The following is an 18092-nucleotide window of genomic DNA, read 5'->3' on the forward strand; positions in this document are numbered from 1 at the left end:
GCTCTAATCTGTGACTGAGACATGAAAATATTAAGATATTATAAATATCTTACGATATGTGAAAAGCGCTATACAGATAAATTTGACTTGACTTAACTTGATATTTAATGTGAAACTCATACCACTAACCCAATCAAGCCATTTAATGTAATAATGATGCACTTTAGAACTGGCACATATGGTTCTATAGCGCTGGTCTCCTTCAAAACAAGAGCTCTGGCATCAATCACACACTGACTGTAAGTTTGTGGACGGTACATCTTAAAAGTTTGGTGTATTAAAGTAACTCTTAAATACTTCTCTGTCTCTCTAGGGTGCTCCTGGACAAGATGGAATAGAGGTGAGCGTGCAGCGCTGTTTATGATCATCATGGCCATGGTCTTCATGGCTTACATTATATAATTGTATGTTACTTTCTTTCAAACATGTTTTCTCTCTCTGCAGGGACAAAGAGGTTTACCAGGAAAACCGGTAAGATAAAAACACAAACCCTGTGTGTGTGTGTATGCTCATCCTTTTGGTCAAGATGTTTCTTGTTTTTTAGGTAAATGTCTTGCTTTCTCAATTTTATGAAAGACTAAATTCTTTCCTCTCGGCATAAATTTGAACAGCATGTTTGAGTGTTTTGTCCTTTGTGCTGGTAAGTGCTTGCTGACTTCAGCTGTCCTTAAACACACTGACGTCTGGTTGCACTGACATCTGTATGATGTCTTGAATTATTTTCTGCCTGTTTCACTAGAAAGACTTTTAATGTGTAATAGCAGTTTAGTTTTAGTACATGTGCATGTTTGTGAGTGAGAGGTTAAGATGAGAAACATACATGTGAGTATGTTCTTAGCAGTGTTGAAGTCTCATGGGCCTGCTGTACATAAAGTCAGCATGAAATAGTGTTCACAACCCTTTTTACTTCAGTAATTTGATTTATTTCTAAGTGAAACATGAAATAAGAAAAATGTAGAGCTGAACTTGATTTTTTTTTTTAGCTAGGAAAATTGAAAAGTGGCCTTTATATGTGGCTAGAGGGGAGGGGAGGGTGACGTCAGCCGAAAAGGAAAGTTGTTTCAGAGCTGAAGCAAGCTTTTACATCGAAACATTAGAAGACCAAGATCTTTCTTTGGAATCATGTGAAATGATGCCATGTTCCCAATAAGACCTTAAGACATTAAGAAAGTAAATAGGGTAAAACTTGCTTTTCATCTTGACTATAAAGATGACATGAAATGGAATTTTCTAATTAGAAAATGTTCTAAATGCATCTTATTGATGTAATTACAGAAATTAATTACAGCTGTAATTACATGCAGGTATTTTTAAAAGTATGTATGTACAGTACAGTACACAATAAGTGTGTATTGTATCAAATGATTAATTTAGTTAAAGACACCTAATGTAAAGTAGGACTGAGCAGTTTCATGTCTATCCTTGTATTGTTCAACTGGTGGAAGGTGATATGGCATTTAGAAAGTAATTAGTCATAAGTAATGCAACACTTTTTAGAGAAAGTAATTAGTACAGTCATCTAATTACACTGCTAAAGATTTTCTTTTTTAGAGTAACTCACCCAACACTGGACAACACTTGGATGAACGTCATAATACAGAAAAAGATCTGTCGTGACTTACATTACATCGCAAATTTAACATGGATTTTTGTGTTAAATGTCTTCAAATGTCTGTAAACGGGATGCGCTGTTATTCAGGTAGAGTGTCAAACAGTAGAGCGTTGGCGCTTGCGACGCCAAGGTCATGGGTTCGATTCCCAGGGAAAGCAAGAATTGATAAGAATGTAAATGTGTACCAATGAAATGCAATGTAAGTCGCTTTGGATAAAAGTGTCTGCCAAATGCATAAATGTAACATGAACTTGCATTACATCATTAACTGGGTTTTGACCACTGATCTATTTAAATGACTGGATTGCTCATGACGTCATAAAAAGTGAAGCCACCGCGCCGCCATATTGGTATTCCCCAGTATTCCTTGACATTCTATTGAATTATTAGGAAATCATCTGATTTTAATGAGAAAACATTACCTAACGAGTCAGCGTTTTTTTTATCTGAAGTTTCCCTGTAAATTCTTACAACCCAAACATCCTAAACATTTGAATGGTTATTTGTTTAAATAACATAAATAACAAATATCAACTGATGAGACACCTCACCATTTGTACTGTATTACAAATGTCAAAATGATTCTTCTGAAATCTGAATACAGATTTATGCTTTGTAAGGCATGTGCATACAACTTAGTTCTTAGTGGTTATGTAATTATATTGTGTCATATAATGCTGTTTTTATTCATACAGTAACTGTAAATGATTCAACAGTGTTTTTCGAAGCAGTAAAGATAACCACTTAAATGTTGGTTAAATGATGAATGACAAATAACGCTTAATTCATATGCCAAACCGTCATATAATTTGAGCTGACCTGTGGCTTTTTAATGGTTTACAAGATCTCCAAGAGTCTGAAGTGGATGTTTGTCAACAAAAAGACATCAGGAAATAATATACACGCTTCACAACTTATTCAGAGAAATGAAGCTGACTGCGTATGGATTTAAAGACATCAAGCTTTATTTCCAAGCATTTATACTGTCGCTCTGAGCAAGTAAACCTTTTTTATATAATATAGTGCAAAATAATAATAGGAGATTGTATGTATAGTAATATTTATTGTATATTCGAATAAATTTCTGCTAATAATCCAAGATAAATGGTCATGCCTAATATTTCCTGCATAATTACATACATAAAAAAAATCTATTTTGTGTTAGTTCAGTTACCTGTGTCGGCAGTGTGCAGAAGACACACCCATCTTAACAATTTCTATATCGCTTATCCTACCGAGAAAGACCATAAATATTACAGATAACGTTCAAAGTATCAATTAATGTACGTATATCTTAAAACTATTTATGTGCTAAGCAGGTGATTTTAGGTCAATGTTTTGGCTGTAAGTCAATGATGCCCGCTGTCGGCAGGGAATCGTAAGATGGCTGCTCGAACATTTAAAACGCAATGAGCAATCTAGTCTTTCACAGAGATCAGTGGTGTTGACACATTTTGAAAGCAGTGACGTATGATATTAAGTGTTTGTGTCTCCATCCTTGCATTTTTGGACATTTTCCTAACTGTTTTACAGGGTGAAGTTGGTGATCAGGGTTACCCAGGACCACAGGGACCCCCAGGGTCAAAGGTCAGATTCTTGTGTTTTTGACACCAGAATACTGAAAAGTTCATAATCATGATCCAAAAACATACTGTTTTCAAGGTCCTTTTCGTCCATTATGGTATTTAAATGAGACTACAAGTAATATTTTTTTTTACCCATTCATTTGTGTATTTATCTTCTGTTATGCACTCTTTCATTTTGTTTCTTTCAATCCTCCCATGCAGCATATTCTTTGGGTTTGATCATACGCTCAATTTGACCATAGCCTCTTATTACTTAATCATTAGCAGCGTAATAAGAATGATTTCATGGTGTAATGGACTTCATATGGATCCGACTGCTCTGTTCAAGCGTCTTTTGCTGCAATCTCATTCTCCGCGATCTGTTCTATATTAATTTAAATGCTCTTTATACGTTTGGCAGGGCGAGCAGGGAGAGCCAGGCCCTCAGGGTGACCGAGGAACCGATGGTCTGCCAGGCTTGAAGGTGAGCGCTGGGTGAAACTATTTCTGTTTTATATATTTATTTACAGTGATTCCTACAAAGACAGGACTTAGAGTAAATGGGTAATATAAGTGTGATTGATTGTGTTGGTTTGATTTGGGCTTTGTATTTCTCAGGGAGATAAAGGAGATGTTGGAGAACAAGGACCCCAGGGCGAAACGGTGAGGAATGATGTATCTATGGTTCCATGAAGAAATGGAAACTTTTCATTGCACAAAAGGTTCTTTATAGTGGGAAAAAATTCTTTAGATTATTTAAATGTTCTTCACAGTAAAAAAAAAATTATCAAGAAATGTTGCCTAAAAGGTTCTTTGGGGAGAACCAAAATGATTCTTCTATTGCATAAATGCAAAAAAAGCTGTAAAATGCTGTAAAGAAGTGCATGACGAGATAGAAAACAAAAACAGTTATTAATAAAATAAACAGGGAACACTCAGGAGATTGTAGAAGAATACATAACACAACCACGTTAAATAAAGATGATACCGGACAAAGGAGCTAAGCACAAGGCTAAATACATGGAGAAGGTAATCAAACCAGAGGACTGAGGTGGAGCCAGAGGACTGAGGTGGAGCCAGAGGACTGAGGTGGAGCCAGAGGACTGTGGTGGAGCCGGTGGGTCTGAGTACTGAGGTGGAGCCAGAGGACTGAGGTGGAGCCGGTGGGTCTGAGGACTGAGGTGGAGCCAGAGGACTGAGGTGGAGCCAGAGGACTGAGGTGGAGCCGGTGGGTCTGAGTACTGAGGTGGAGCCAGAGGACTGAGGTGGAGCCGGTGGGTCTGAGGACTGAGGTGGAGCCAGAGGACTGAGGTGGAGCCAGAGGACTGAGGTGGAGCCGGTGGGTCTGAGGACTGAGGTGGAGCCAGAGGACTGAGGTGGAGTCGGTGGGTCTGAGGACCTAGGTGGAGCCAGAGGGAAGGCGGAGCCCAACATTGCCAGACATAGCCGAAGGGGTTGAGGGACGAAGTGTAGCTGAAGGTCCCTCACTCCTCAGTGGTGGGAGTGTGGGTGGGGTCTTCCCCCATTCCCTCAAACTCCACAAGTACTCCCACAGCGCATGATGTTGCTGGCTCACACACCTGGTCAGACTCACTGTGGCGCTCGGGCTCAGGGCGATGGTTGGCTCAGTCTTTTTCTCTGGCGCTGCTGAAAAAAGCGATGTTGCGATTGACGCAAAAGTGACAATTCTCTCGAGGACCATTCCCTGGGAGGCGTGCTGTGGGAGACTCATCAGACCAGGCAACATTTTTCCAATCTTCTATATTTAAATTTTGGTTAGGCCGTGCGAATTGTAGCCTTTTAGTTTCCTGTTCTCAGCTGACAGTGGCACCGGTGTGTGTTCTTCTGCTGCTGTTGTTCATCTGCTTCAAGGTTTGACATGTTTAGCGTTCAGAGATGCTCTTCTGCAGACCTCGGTTGTAATGAGTGGTTGTTTGTGTTACTGTTGCCATTGTATCAGCTCGAACCAGTCTGGCCATTCTCCTCTGATCTCTGGCACCAACAAGGCATTTTCACCCACAGAACTGCAGCTTTCTGGATTTTTTCTCTTTTTCAGACCATTCTCTGTAAACCCTAGAGATGGTTGTGTGTGAAAATCCCAATGGATCAGCAGTTTCTGAAATACTCATACCAGCCCATTTGGCATCAACAACAATGCCACTTTCAAAGTCACTTAAATTACATTCTTCCCCATTCTGATGCTCAGTTTGAACTTCAGCAGATCGTCTTCTTGACCATGGGTGTGTCTAGGCTACTACTACTACTGATCAGGGAGTCTGCCACTTTAAGGGCTGTCTCAATCGCAAACAATTTCCAGTGCGCTGAAACGTTCGTTCCTTAAAAAGTCCCACAATGCACCGTGCAAACCAGGGAGCATAAATACATGTCTCACTTGTGTTCCCTTAATGGAAGTTCTGACACATGAAACATAAATCAAGTCAAAGTATTTATCGTAATGTCCTTTAAATAACATTAAAACATAATGTCAGAAAGAAATCAGTTCTGCTGTTGTTCATGAATACCAGTGGTGATGTTGTACAATGAGGACGTTGTCATTTTTAATACATTAGAAGAATTACAAAACAAAACCAGAGAAACACCTCTCCACATCTGAGAATACTTGCAGATTTGTGTGGTCAGTTGTGTAACGTGTTTTTTTCATCCCGACAGGGCCTCACCGGTGAGAAAGGCACATCAGCATCTGGTGACATCATTGACTTTAATGGCAAACTCTTAGATGCCTTTCAGGTGAGTTGTGATTTTATTAATGGTAATTGCTAAAAAAAAAACTTCTCAAAAATCTGTTATTTTTTTTTGCCAGTAATGGCCATCTGGATTAATGTCAATTTGATGTTACTGGTTAGACTTCCTGTAATGCAACTATGTAAACCACAGATGACCATAAATTCATGGTTGTATTAATACCAAATGTCATTATGTGTTCTGAAATCTGAGGTCTGACATTAGTTGATTTTTTTTTTCTGGCAGGCCATCAAAACCATCAGTGTCTCGGTAACTGTAATATAGCATGGGTTGCCATTTCTGCTTTTTTTTTGGATAAATATGCAGCCTGATCCTTATCCTTAACAAATACTCACTGTATTTGCGTGTGAATATGATTTTTTTTTTTTTTTTTTTGTGCAGTTGCCAAATTAAACACTTTTGTATTAAATACTATTATTATTATCAAAGTCTGTAGCGTGCATGGAACATTATGTTGTAAGACAGTGAAGTAAATATGACTGACAAAATTAAATTTAAAATAATTGTTCAAATAATTTTACTTTACTATGCTATGCTTCATGAAACATACCAAAGACAGATTTGTGAAATTAGATGCAATTAGTAGCAAATGTTGTTGTGCATATTCTTGTTCTGAGAATGTGTATATGGGCTGTTTAATGAATGGTTCTTGTGGTTACATTAATTATAATGTCTGTTTAAATGTTCTGGATGATGCCCTTCTTTGAAAGTCTGTGTTTTGTCACACAGCAATTGGGAAATGAGAGGAAAAATTAGGAAATTTGTTACTTTTGACATTTGCAAGGCTTTGTGGTCATCTCTATCAACAGTGTAATCAGTCTGAAATGTTTATCGAACCACAAACCTTGCCAGCTCATTGTACTGATACATTGAAATATGGTGTCAAGGAAATTAAAAAGATCAGCCAATAATTATGGTTTGTATCAGACTAAAGAATAGCAATATTTCCATCAAAGAATGCCACCAACATTGTTAAGGGATGTTGTTTTCATACTCCAAAAGTTTCACATCCCACATGGTTGATTACACATTAAGAGTTATATTGGAACAACATTTCCCTGTTTTATAGCAGTCGTAAAATGAGGTCTATCAGAGGTTTGTGGTTCTCAAAATGCATAAGTGGGGTTTTCAAAAAGACCATTTTATAAGCTTTAATTCTTTCTGTTCCGTTTGCTTCCCAAATAGGGACCACCTGGCCCTCCTGGACCCCCGGGACAACCAGGAAAAGAAGGTCCAAAGGTGAATATCTTTCACAATTTGATCAATTTCCACAGTGTTAACTCTTAACGAGTGGCTCGGTTGGAACGTGTGATTGTCAGAGACAATGTAAGCTATTCACTAATTAATAACATAATGAGAAATATCAATTCTGTTATTCTCTGAGTATGTTTCATTCATCCAAACAGGGTGAACTCGGCTTGCCTGGGCCTGCTGGGGTTGATGGCGAAAAGGTGATCATTCGTTCAACCCATTTAGAAGAATATCACTTCTTAAAATAACCATCATTTTTATAACCATAGTTTTACAAGGACAAGAACAATTGAGTTCATTAAATGTTAATGACTAATTTAGATCTCTGAGGTTCATGCAAATTAATTACACATCAATATTTGGATTAATTTGATCATCAGGGTGATAAGGGAGACACTGGAGAGCCTGGTGAACTTGGAGAGAGGGGGGAGAAAGGAGAAATGGGCTTGTCTGGTCCCTCTGTATGTATACATTTTTCTCCTTCTAAATATTCTCTTTTTAAAAAAAATCATTTTATTGATAGTAATTAAATGTGTTAAAGGGAGTGGATGGACAGAAAGGAGAGAAAGGAGACTCTATACTAGAAGACAATCTGGTTAGTACAACTGCACCCGCATTTATTGACTCGTTCATTAATATTCTAGTGTCAGGAGTACAGTCATCTTCAGCTGTGGTTTTATGACTATCTACAGGTTCAGATGATTTCACAGCCAGGACCACCAGGGCCTCCAGGTCCACCAGGACAGCCTGGATACATGGTGAGACACATTTTAGACTTATATGATATTTTACTTTGTTCATTTGATGACATCTGAGAACAAATATGATGACTGTTGACAATTTTACAAGTGACTGCCATAAAATGGAATGAATGAGTCATTTTGATGTATCATGTCTCATGCTATTTATTCTTTGATTTTGATCTGTATCACATTAACATATGTAACCAAACTGTACTTAGCCTAACAATATGTTTTCTCTCTTTTTTTTTTTTTTTTTTTTGCTTTGATGGAGTTTAAATGCCATCTGCAAGATCATGGTTTTAAGAGTGATATAATAACATGATTCAAAGTTTGTGACCGTTATTATGTGTTTTAGGGTCACCGTGGCATGCCAGGCACCAAAGTAGGTGTTTATTTTCTTAAAACAAAATCTATTCATTTTTGGATTCCTAAATTGAGTGATTTATCCAACTTTTTACTTTGACATGAAACTTAACTACTTTGAACTCCTTAACAAATATCTGGATATGTCCAGTGAAGCCTTAAACACTGTATTGAATCTCTCGCAGGGTGATCCAGGGGAGAGTATTAAAGGAGAGAAGGGAGAAAACGGTGCTTCAGGAATACAAGTGAGATCATCTAATCCCATAATGCACTAGTTCTGAATTTAAAAGCAAAAGCCATATTCACATAGATGTATGATTGGCCTGTGGATGTTATGTGTATGAAGTTATCCATGGTAGTAGTATGCGCACATCCAGAAGCCCGACTTTTATGTACTCTCTTATGAAGTTATCCATGTTTATTATATCTGTAAGCTATAACCATAACATATCCGATGGTTTATACTTGTTATGTTTTATAGGGCCTTCAGGGTCCCCAAGGGCCCCCGGGAGCAACAGGATTAGTTGGTCTACCCGGCACAAAGGGTGAAAAGGTAAACTAATCACTATTTGTAATGGCCATTAGGTTTGAACAAATTGTATTTGATTTTATTCCTTTCAGCTCCTTCTCTAATTTAATATTTTATTTATTTATTTGTATTGCACTTTGTGGTTTTTAAACTGATTCATAAATAAATGTTTATTTGATTTGATGAATGTGAAATGTAATGCCTAAACCTAATTGTGAAGTAATATGACAGGTACTTGTATTGGTATTAAATGTAGCTTAAATTATATATATTTTTCTTTCACAGGGAAAACCAGGGGAACCTGGATTAGATGTAAGCAGCTCTATCTATCTATCTATCTATCTATCTATCTATCTATCTATCTATCTATCTATCCATCCATCCATCCATCCATCCATCCATCCATCCATCCATCCATCCATCCATCCATCCATCCATCCATCCATCCATCCATCCATCCATCCTCTTATCTATCTATCCATCCATCCATCTATCATCTATCCATCTGCCCATCCATCCATCCATCTGCCCATCCATCCGTCCATCCATCTGTCTATCCATCCATCCATCCATCCATCCATCCATCCATCCTCTTATCTATCTATCCATCCATCCATCCATCCATCATCTATCAATCTGCCCATCCATCCATCCATCCATCCATCCATCCATCCATCCATCCATCCTCTTATCTATCTATCCATCCATCCATCCATCTGCCTATCTATCCATCCATCCATCTTCCTATCCATCTATCCATCTATCATCTATCAATCTGCCCATCCATCCATCCATCTGCCCATCCATCCATCCATCCATCCGTCCATCTGTCTATCCATCCATCCATCCATCTATTCATCTGCCTATCCATCCATCCATCCATCCATCATCTATCAATCTGCCCATCCATCCATCCGTCCATCCGTCCATCCGTCCATCCATCCATCTGCCTGTCTATCTATCTATCCATCTATCTATCGATCTTAAGGCTGGTGAATCTCTTGATGTAAGTTTTGATATGCTTGTATCGCAGGGTTTTCCTGGCCTTAAAGGAGACAGGGGTGAGCGTGGGGAGAGAGGAGAGCAGGTGCTGTATCATATTTACCTCAGAGAATCAATGAAACTGTCACAGATGTTCAATAAAACAGTGCTTTATTTATTTACCGTACTGACTGTACATAGTCCTTAACTTCAAGTGATCTTGTTGAATTCATTCCGATGGTTGGTCCTGTTCACAGGGAGATCGCGGCCCTGTTGGAAAGAGAGGGCTCAAGGGAAAGAAAGGCGAACAGGGACCGCCGGGTCTGGACCAGCCCTGTCCCGTGGTGCGTGCTGTAGCTACTTTTGAAATGTTTATATGTGTTGATGTGTTACAGATTCATACTGCTGAAAATCAGGTGAAAAAACATGCCGGGTAATTCTGTCAGGAAGGACGATGTTGTGCCCATCTGGGCGCACAGACATATCACAGACATCTTTTTTCCTTTTTCCACATTTTCTCGCCTTCCTTCTGTATGTTTCTATAGACTGCTGTTCCGTTTCAGTTTCTCTTTGATTGGGCTCTCCAGAGTGAGTGTGTGTGTTGTTTGTTTTTAGTCATTATGGGAGTCTATATTCTGTATGTATGCTCTCGCTGACAGGGAGGTGATGGATGTAAAAAAGAGGCGGTGGAAATGGGGCAGCCGGCCCCTGAGGCCCCCTGCCCACTGGTACAGTATATCTGCCTGCTCTCTCTCTCTCTCTCTCTCTCTCTGCCCTGTTTCTGACACTTCCTTTTCCTTTTTAACTACTCCTTTTAAACTATCTGTCACCTACATAAACAGTTCAAAAGTTTGGGGTCAGAAAGTTTTTTTTTTTTTGAAAGAAAGAAAGAAATTGATACTTTTATTCTACAAGGCTGCATTAAATTGATCAAAAGTGACAGTGAAGTGATTTATAATGCTACAAAAGATTTATATTCATCAAAGAATCCTGAAAAAATAATTATCACAGTTTCCAGAAAAATATTAAGCAGCACAACTCTTTTCAACATTGATAATAATATTTATTGAGCAGCAAATCAGCATATTAGAATGATTTCTGAAGGATCATGTGACACTGAAGACTGGAGCAATGATGCGTTTTTTTAATCAAATAAATGCAGCCTTCTTTCAAAAACATTTAAATTTTCCCAACCCCAAACTTTGTATTTAAGGGTAATAAAATCCAAAGCTGATGCATAAAAAAATAATAACTAAGATTTACAAGAAACATTGTAACTTATCAAGCATTATGTAATGATCTGATATTATTTAATTAGTGTTACTTGCTTCATAACACTTTAGCAATTGTGATGAGTTTGGCAAGCATGTATGTAAAAATCTAGTTTTTTTTTTTTGTTGTGATCCTTTGCTGAGTTTGGGGTTTTAGGTTGATGTCTTCTATTCATTATTACAAAATAGAATAAAAATGTATGCATGTATTTTTTGATCAAATACGATTAGATGCAGTGCAGTGTATGTTTGCAGGCAATAATACAATTTAAATGGCAATATATATATATATATATGTGTATAATATTTTTGTATTTTTTTGATACCATTATTATTACCATTTTAACACATTCATTTGTTCAATAAAATTGCAATTGAAAATCAATAATCTGCTCTTACACTCTTTTTCTTTTCTTTTTTAAGGGTCCTGATGGACTTCCAATACCAGGTTGCTGGCACAAGGTCAGTAAAAAGTTAAAAAACATAATGCATTATGACACTTGAATATACCATAACCGTGTGACTTTAACATTAACAACTGCCTATTTAAAATGACCTGACTGCAGTGTGCTTCAGTACACATGCCACATAAATGCCACATAGCTGGTTTATGTTGCATTTGCAGATTCTTATTTTGGATTATTTTGGTTTTGTTCATGACTAATATCGTTTGTTTGTTGTTCTTTTGCAGTGATGTGTAACCTGAGGCATGTCGTCTGTACATATTGATGTGATATATATTGGAATTTCATACAGCTTTTTCACTTTTTAAATATTTCTACATTTTATAAAGACAAGAGACTTCGATGAACACTCATCAGTGTTATTTTTTCACAAACTTTTTTTTTTTTTTTTTTTTGACCAAATAGTGGATGCTGTTTTTGCATTGTTTGTGTTATATATATATATTCCTGGAGCATAAGATGACAGCATTTTTCACCATCAGCTGCCTGTAATGAGCTCGGGTGAATGTTGCATGGGCACGCCGGACTGACCCGCTCGACTGGTGCCGATACAAGAATTTTGCATCACATCCCGTTTTGTTTTTAAAGGAGCAGGGAATGCTTCAGAAACTCAAGAGGAAACGTCTCTCCCAGCCTTGAAGTTCTTCAAGAACCCGAGCAGTTTCAATGACTTTACGGTCCCTCAAGTGACGGTATCTCAATAATATTGGTTAATATTGACTGTCCTCAATGTGCAGGTCGAACGAGGGTGCAAGCAGCCCTCGCTATGGTCAATATTTTTCATGGAGGATCATAATTGAGCTCTTGGAGATGATTAGAGATCAGGGATTGGCCTCATGGATGCAGTTGCTCCATAGGACAGTAACAGCAGCCTGACATAAGAGGCTTTGGCATGGAGGTGATACAGAACAGATCATTATTTTGACAATTTTAATGAGCAGTAATTTATAATGATTTCATTCTTATGTGTTACTGTTTTATGCTTGGTTTTTTTTTTTGTAGTACAAAGCATCAGGAATTGACGCCCAAAGACTAACTTTTGGATGGTGAGCAATTAAATATTAATGCAAAAATAATTTTCATTAAAATAAATACTTCATCTGTTTTAAATCAACACAGCATCATAGTGAGCGAGAATAGTGTGTTATATTGTACCTGTTTTTATTTTATTTTATTTCTTTAATACTACTGCATCTGTTTTGTTGTAATGCTTTGTATTTTAACTGCAACTACCTGCCGTTGTTTTTAACGTCATGATCTTTGATACATATTCCATATTATTGTTCATAGTAATTTATGGTATATATCGATATGCTTTTCGAAGATGGCAACCATCTTGAGGACTCAAGTTTTAGGCTGTTTATAAAATTGACAAAGTATTGCCTTATTATCTTTCATATCATGAAGCAAAGAAAACCATTAGAGATTCCATTTTATCAATCTCATTTTGTTTCTTTGGTTTTCCGAGATTTAACACAAAGACATCCAGACGAGATGTTTTTAAAGACGTTTTTAAGCATGTTCAGCATACATTTCCATTATGGTGTATCCTCTTTCGGGATTTTACAGCCGTTCTACATAAGCTTTCTCGAATATTTATTGATAATAATCAAATAATCAGTGGTCAGTTCATATAAAGGATCTTGTATGCATTAACTCATATGTTACAGATGACGGATTTGAATTTTTAGAAGCCTGTCTTTGGTGTCAATCGGCTGACTAAATGTTCTGAGTAACTATATTGTGATTTACATAACTGTAAAAATAAATAAACTTGTTTGACCAATAGTATTATAGCGACATTTTAGAAACAAAACAAAATGGGAGGACATTTTGAGAGGATTTTATTACGTTTTTGTTGTTTTTTACGCAAAGAATGTTTCATTTTGAAGGTATTGGAAGATTTTGCTGCTGAAATAGTATTTGTATTTAATAGTTGATGTTGTGGGGTAAGGGAAACAACCTTACCAGCTGCCTGACAGCCATTACATGCATTTATTTGCTTTTGAAGATGTTTTATAAAATAGAAATTAAAGTTTGTTACTAGTAATCTCAACTTGCCTGTCCTCTGACCTTGGTCTTGGTCAAAAAGCCGGGTGCTGGTGGCGTCTCAACAGTTCTCCACAATCTGCTCTGAATGTTTCTTTTCACGGTCCAATCAATTCCTGGTGTATGAAATGACATCCTACTTTTTTCATGATTGCATGAATATTCCTTTTCACTTGGAAATATGTCACATAAGGGTGCAAATTCATGTTGACTTTAAATGCCAAGGTAATTAAGAATTGCAGAAGCTTTGCTTATTTTAGTGGCATCACATGAAATCATGCGTTTCTTTCAGTGGAAAATAAATCAAATATCACAATCAAAATTGTTCATTGTGCTTGACAGCGATGTTTTATTATAGGAATCAAATACTCATACTGAGCATTATGAACAGGTAATATGTGATGCACAACACGTGAATGGCGTTAGACAGTTTGGCCTGAGATGCAAAAGCCACTTCGGTCTTACAAAATTGAAGATTCCAGCACTATGGAAATAAAACTACAACAAGTAAAGTTGAGCACAGAGTGGAATATTGTAAAACCAAAGCAATTCCACAACAAATATACAAAACAGCAACAGTGAAATGATTCCAGCTTCAGCATATACAGCAAACCTTCAAAACAGTACTCGGCTGTAGTGTGCAATACGGAAAGAAAAAACGGCTTGTGTGCAATGCGAAACCCAGTGATAGGAATGAGGTGCTTTCAGCATGCTGATATAAACAATGCTGTAGCTTATTGCACACGGGGCACCACACATAACAAAATATCACAGCAAAATCTCGTCATTGATTCATAAAATAAATTAGTAATCCGATTAAGTCACAAAAATGGCGCTTAAACATGTTTCAACTATGTAGAAAGATGGATACCTGACTGTTTTGTCAAACCTGACTTTTGCATGTTATGCAGTGGCAATGAACAGATGCATGCAACAGTATGTTATGCTGTCGATGTGCTTTAGAACTACAACATCTGATGTCTTTAGAACTGTCACTGATGAAATCCATCAATCTAATGGAAGATGATGTTGAAACAGGTTTATCATACACATGAGCTTTTCAAAACGGTCCACAAAATTCAGATTTACTATCAACAGATATACTCATGAATGCATCTCATTCCTAAAAACACAGAAGCATTTTTGTAATTATGCATATTTTCACTGCAATTCCAGAGTGGTAAATTTAAACCATAATCAAAAGCAATCTGTCATAGGATACACTAATAAAAAAAATGAAAAATCTATCTAAATTTATTTTTTCAATTTTGGCGGGATGCAAATAAAAAGCAACTATCCGTGATACTTGGCACTAATGTAAGAAATTCTGTCTCTTATCTAATTTAAAGGGAAATTCTATTAAAGTGATATAGGGAAACGGATATGTTTGTGAGTGGTTATGGTTATTCACAAGAGGCCATAAAATGGCAAGTGACAGATCTGTCAATTTGTGCTGTAACGTGTATATAAAAGGCGAGGAAGCTTAAGAGAGTTGAAGACTCGTGGAGTTCAGAAGCCGGAGGGAGTGAGAATGTTCATGTCTCGGTGTCTCAGTCTGTGACAGGATGTTTTCTTTCCGTCCTCGCCGCTCATCATCTCGATCTTGGGAGAATTGAAATTGGCAGGATCTTCAACAGTGAGGTTTATCTGGGTCTTTATGGCATCCATTGTATTGGACTTCTGAACCCCAAAGTACGACTGCAGTGTGAATCCCCCTATAGTCACAGAAACAAAACATTTACATTAAAGTGCCCATATTATGCTATATTAAAGGTTCCTAATTTTGTTCGAGAGATCTCCTACGATAGGTTTACATGCATCCAATTTCAAAAACCACTAATTTTCTCATAATACACACTACAGCATCAGCTCTTTTCTCACAGTGTCTGAAAAGGTTCGATAAAGGATTCAGTCTCTTCCTCTGCTCTGATTGGTCAGCTGACCCAGTCTGTTGTGATTGGTCTGCCGCTTACAGCACGTCTTGGAAACAAAACACACGTAGACGTGGTTCGCAGGCAGCCAATGAAGACCGTAAACTGGCATTATGCAAATTTGTTTCAAACCCATGTAGGTTCGAGCAAGAAGTAAGATTGGAATTCCTGACGAGTCGTTTCAGGCAGTTCAGAATCGGCTCTTTCTTTTAGGAGACAATAACTTTGAAACTTTGCAGAGCTTTAACATTACAAACAGCTATATTACACACTGAATGAAAGGTAATATACAAAAAAGCATGATAGGGGCACTTAACAGTCACACACTTCTTGTCCTATTGTGAATTCCTAAAAATTTGGTACCAAAATCCATGCTCAATATTTTATAAAAGGTTCTTGCCAGGAGTGTTGGTTTCTGATCCTGGGTCAGTGGGGGATTTCTGCACGATGGGCCGCACCCCGAAGAGGCTCCATCGCTCTCCTCCCCGTCCTCCTCCTTCATTACCACCCATCGAAATACTTGTGATCAGACTGCTGGAGTCAGACAGTATTGGGGAGAGGACTCTGGCTAAACCAGCGCCTGTCGGGAGAAAAAAAATATATAAATCAGTACATGGTAGTTTATTCGACAGTACTGTACAAATCCAATTATTTATTTAAACAGTCTATAAACTACAAAACATGTCAGTGAAACTGTTTCCACCTGTGCGTGATGTTTAGGGTATGGGTGGAGGGAAAAAGTGATGGACGGTGCTGATGTTGAAAGCTTGTCCTCTCTGAAGTCCTCACTTAGCATCTTCAACTCCTATAAAAATAAAGAAAATAACAGTTTAATATGTAACCAGTGGTAACTTCGTCACAAAAATGCAGTTCACTCCCATTGGAAATGTGTATCATAGTCTATAAATAACAGCAGCATTGCAAAACAACCTGACGCATGTCTAATCATCTAGCACTAACGTTACTTCAAAACATAATAAAAGTTTATCTCAACAAAAAAAAAAATCTGAACTGAACAGAAACTTTTAACAGACTGTAAACCATCACCACCCACAGAGCTTAAAAAAATACACAACAGTAACATTAAACATAAATATTGAAGACCTCAAATGATGTGCTGTACACCAGTCTAATGATATCATCTGACGTTAACTGTTCACAATAGCTCCAGTGTAGCATTAAACAGCTGATAGTAACATAATAAATACCATATACTAGACGTTAATCCAGCTCTCTTGCCATTTATATGTGACATACTGAATTTAATCTCGCTTCTGTAGTGTTTAAATTGCTGTAATCCAAACACTAGAAGCTTCCGAGCGCTGGTAAACAGGCCGTTGTTTACAACATAGAAGTACCCACCTTTTCCGCTCTATAGCTCGTTTATTATCTGATCCAGCGGGGTCTTCCATTTGGTCCATGGTTATTAAATTAAATATTTGTTCTTGATATGCTGATGAAGTCGAGATAACACCGAAAAAAACGTCGTTAAATAGGATTTTTCAAGATAGCGCAGGGATGTCCAACAGAGAACAAGAACAACGCGTACAGCCAAAATGAAGGACAGGAAGTTTAATGTTTCAGAATAAAAGTCCCCTGCAGGCGTATGATGAGGGCGTTCACTTCAGACACACCTCCAGCACAGCCCAATGAAACCGCAACAACTGTTTGTTATATATTCATATACTTATAAACTGGGGTGTGTTGAAGCCTCAGAAAAAAATAAATCATATCATAAAACTGTTGCTACATATATATATATGTGTGTGTGTGTGTGTGTGTGTGTGTGTGTGTGTGTGTGTGTGTGTGTGTGTGTGTGTGTGTGTGTGTGTGTGTGTGTGTAAATATATATATATATACATTCGCATTTCTGACCTATTTTCTGAATATATCTCACAATTCTGACTTTAGTTCTGAGGCAGAATTGTGAGATAAAAGGTCACAATTACCTTCTGCGTTTTTTATTCCGCGGTGGAAACGTCCTGTTGTACTGTCTATGGTTGTGATGCACCAAACTCATATCAAACAAATCTAACATGTGTGTTACAAATGGCCCTACAAAGTAAAACCTGACATTTCTGACATTGTAGGAATGTTTAACCGGGCCCTAAAAAGAAAACAGCTTATAAATCATACTAAATGAGGTTTGATTTTTTTTTTTTAAACCATTACACCTGTGGAGAGTCTACAAGGTGAACAACAAGTTTGTTTGTGGTTCAGGTATACCCTATGTATTATGGGCAAAATGTCCCCACAAAGTTGGCAATAACCAAAATCCTTGTCTTTGTGGTGACATTTTTGGTCTCCATGAGGAAAATAGCTTATAAATTATTCTAAGTTAGGTCTATGTTTTTTGTTTTTTTTTTATGTAAAAATGCATTTCATTTTTATGTAAAAAATATGTTTTCCTGTGATTGGTATAGGTTTAGGGTTATGGGATATAATATACAGTTTGCACAGTAAAACAAATCTATGGAATGTGAACGTCCCCATAAAACACAAAAACACAATGTGTGTGTGTGTGTGTGTGTGTGTGTGTGTGTGTGTGTGTGTGTGTGTGTGTGTGTGTG

The 18092-nt window shown here is 37.4% G+C and overlaps 2 protein-coding genes across 2 annotated transcripts in view; one reads left to right on the plus strand and one right to left on the minus strand.

Moving 5' to 3' along the window:
- Positions 1-13826, plus strand: part of col23a1a (collagen type XXIII alpha 1 chain a) — a 126277-nt gene extending 112451 nt beyond the window's left edge. Inside the window, exons 12-31 of the mRNA XM_084431084.1 lie at positions 314-340; positions 445-471; positions 3146-3199; positions 3599-3661; positions 3796-3840; positions 5848-5925; positions 7126-7179; positions 7347-7391; positions 7572-7652; positions 7733-7786; positions 7884-7949; positions 8290-8316; positions 8483-8542; positions 8779-8850; positions 9112-9138; positions 9860-9913; positions 10065-10151; positions 10467-10535; positions 11502-11540; positions 12131-13826. Coding sequence (XP_084287210.1) covers positions 314-340; positions 445-471; positions 3146-3199; positions 3599-3661; positions 3796-3840; positions 5848-5925; positions 7126-7179; positions 7347-7391; positions 7572-7652; positions 7733-7786; positions 7884-7949; positions 8290-8316; positions 8483-8542; positions 8779-8850; positions 9112-9138; positions 9860-9913; positions 10065-10151; positions 10467-10535; positions 11502-11540; positions 12131-12181 — 1080 coding nt within the window. The 3' untranslated portion in view covers positions 12182-13826. The remainder of the gene's footprint in view (positions 1-313; positions 341-444; positions 472-3145; positions 3200-3598; positions 3662-3795; positions 3841-5847; positions 5926-7125; positions 7180-7346; positions 7392-7571; positions 7653-7732; positions 7787-7883; positions 7950-8289; positions 8317-8482; positions 8543-8778; positions 8851-9111; positions 9139-9859; positions 9914-10064; positions 10152-10466; positions 10536-11501; positions 11541-12130) is intronic.
- Positions 13827-14586: 760 nt separating this feature from the next.
- LOC311304199 (putative monooxygenase p33MONOX) lies at positions 14587-17104 on the minus strand. Its single transcript, XM_084431083.1, has 4 exons — positions 16885-17104; positions 16226-16327; positions 15923-16102; positions 14587-15306 (listed from the first exon to the last, which is right to left on the minus strand). Exons 3-4 carry the CDS (start codon positions 16032-16034, stop codon positions 15101-15103), a joined length of 318 nt encoding a protein of 105 aa, XP_084287209.1. The 5' UTR covers positions 16035-16102; positions 16226-16327; positions 16885-17104; the 3' UTR covers positions 14587-15100.
- Positions 17105-18092: the final 988 nt, after the last annotated feature.

Source organism: Rutilus rutilus (assembly GCF_951802725.1).
Source record: "Rutilus rutilus genome assembly, chromosome: 14".
Classification (NCBI taxonomy): domain Eukaryota; kingdom Metazoa; phylum Chordata; class Actinopteri; order Cypriniformes; family Leuciscidae; genus Rutilus; species Rutilus rutilus.

Excerpts from the sequence above, each read along its gene's own strand:
- LOC311304199 (XM_084431083.1), bottom strand. The coding sequence starts at position 16,034 with ATGGGTGGTAATGAAGGAGGAGGACGGGGAGGAGAGCGATGGAGCCTC. Across the intron at positions 15,307-15,922 it reads ATCAGAAACCAACACTCCTG|GGGGATTCACACTGCAGTCG; the intron begins GCAAGAACCTTT and ends CTGTGACTATAG.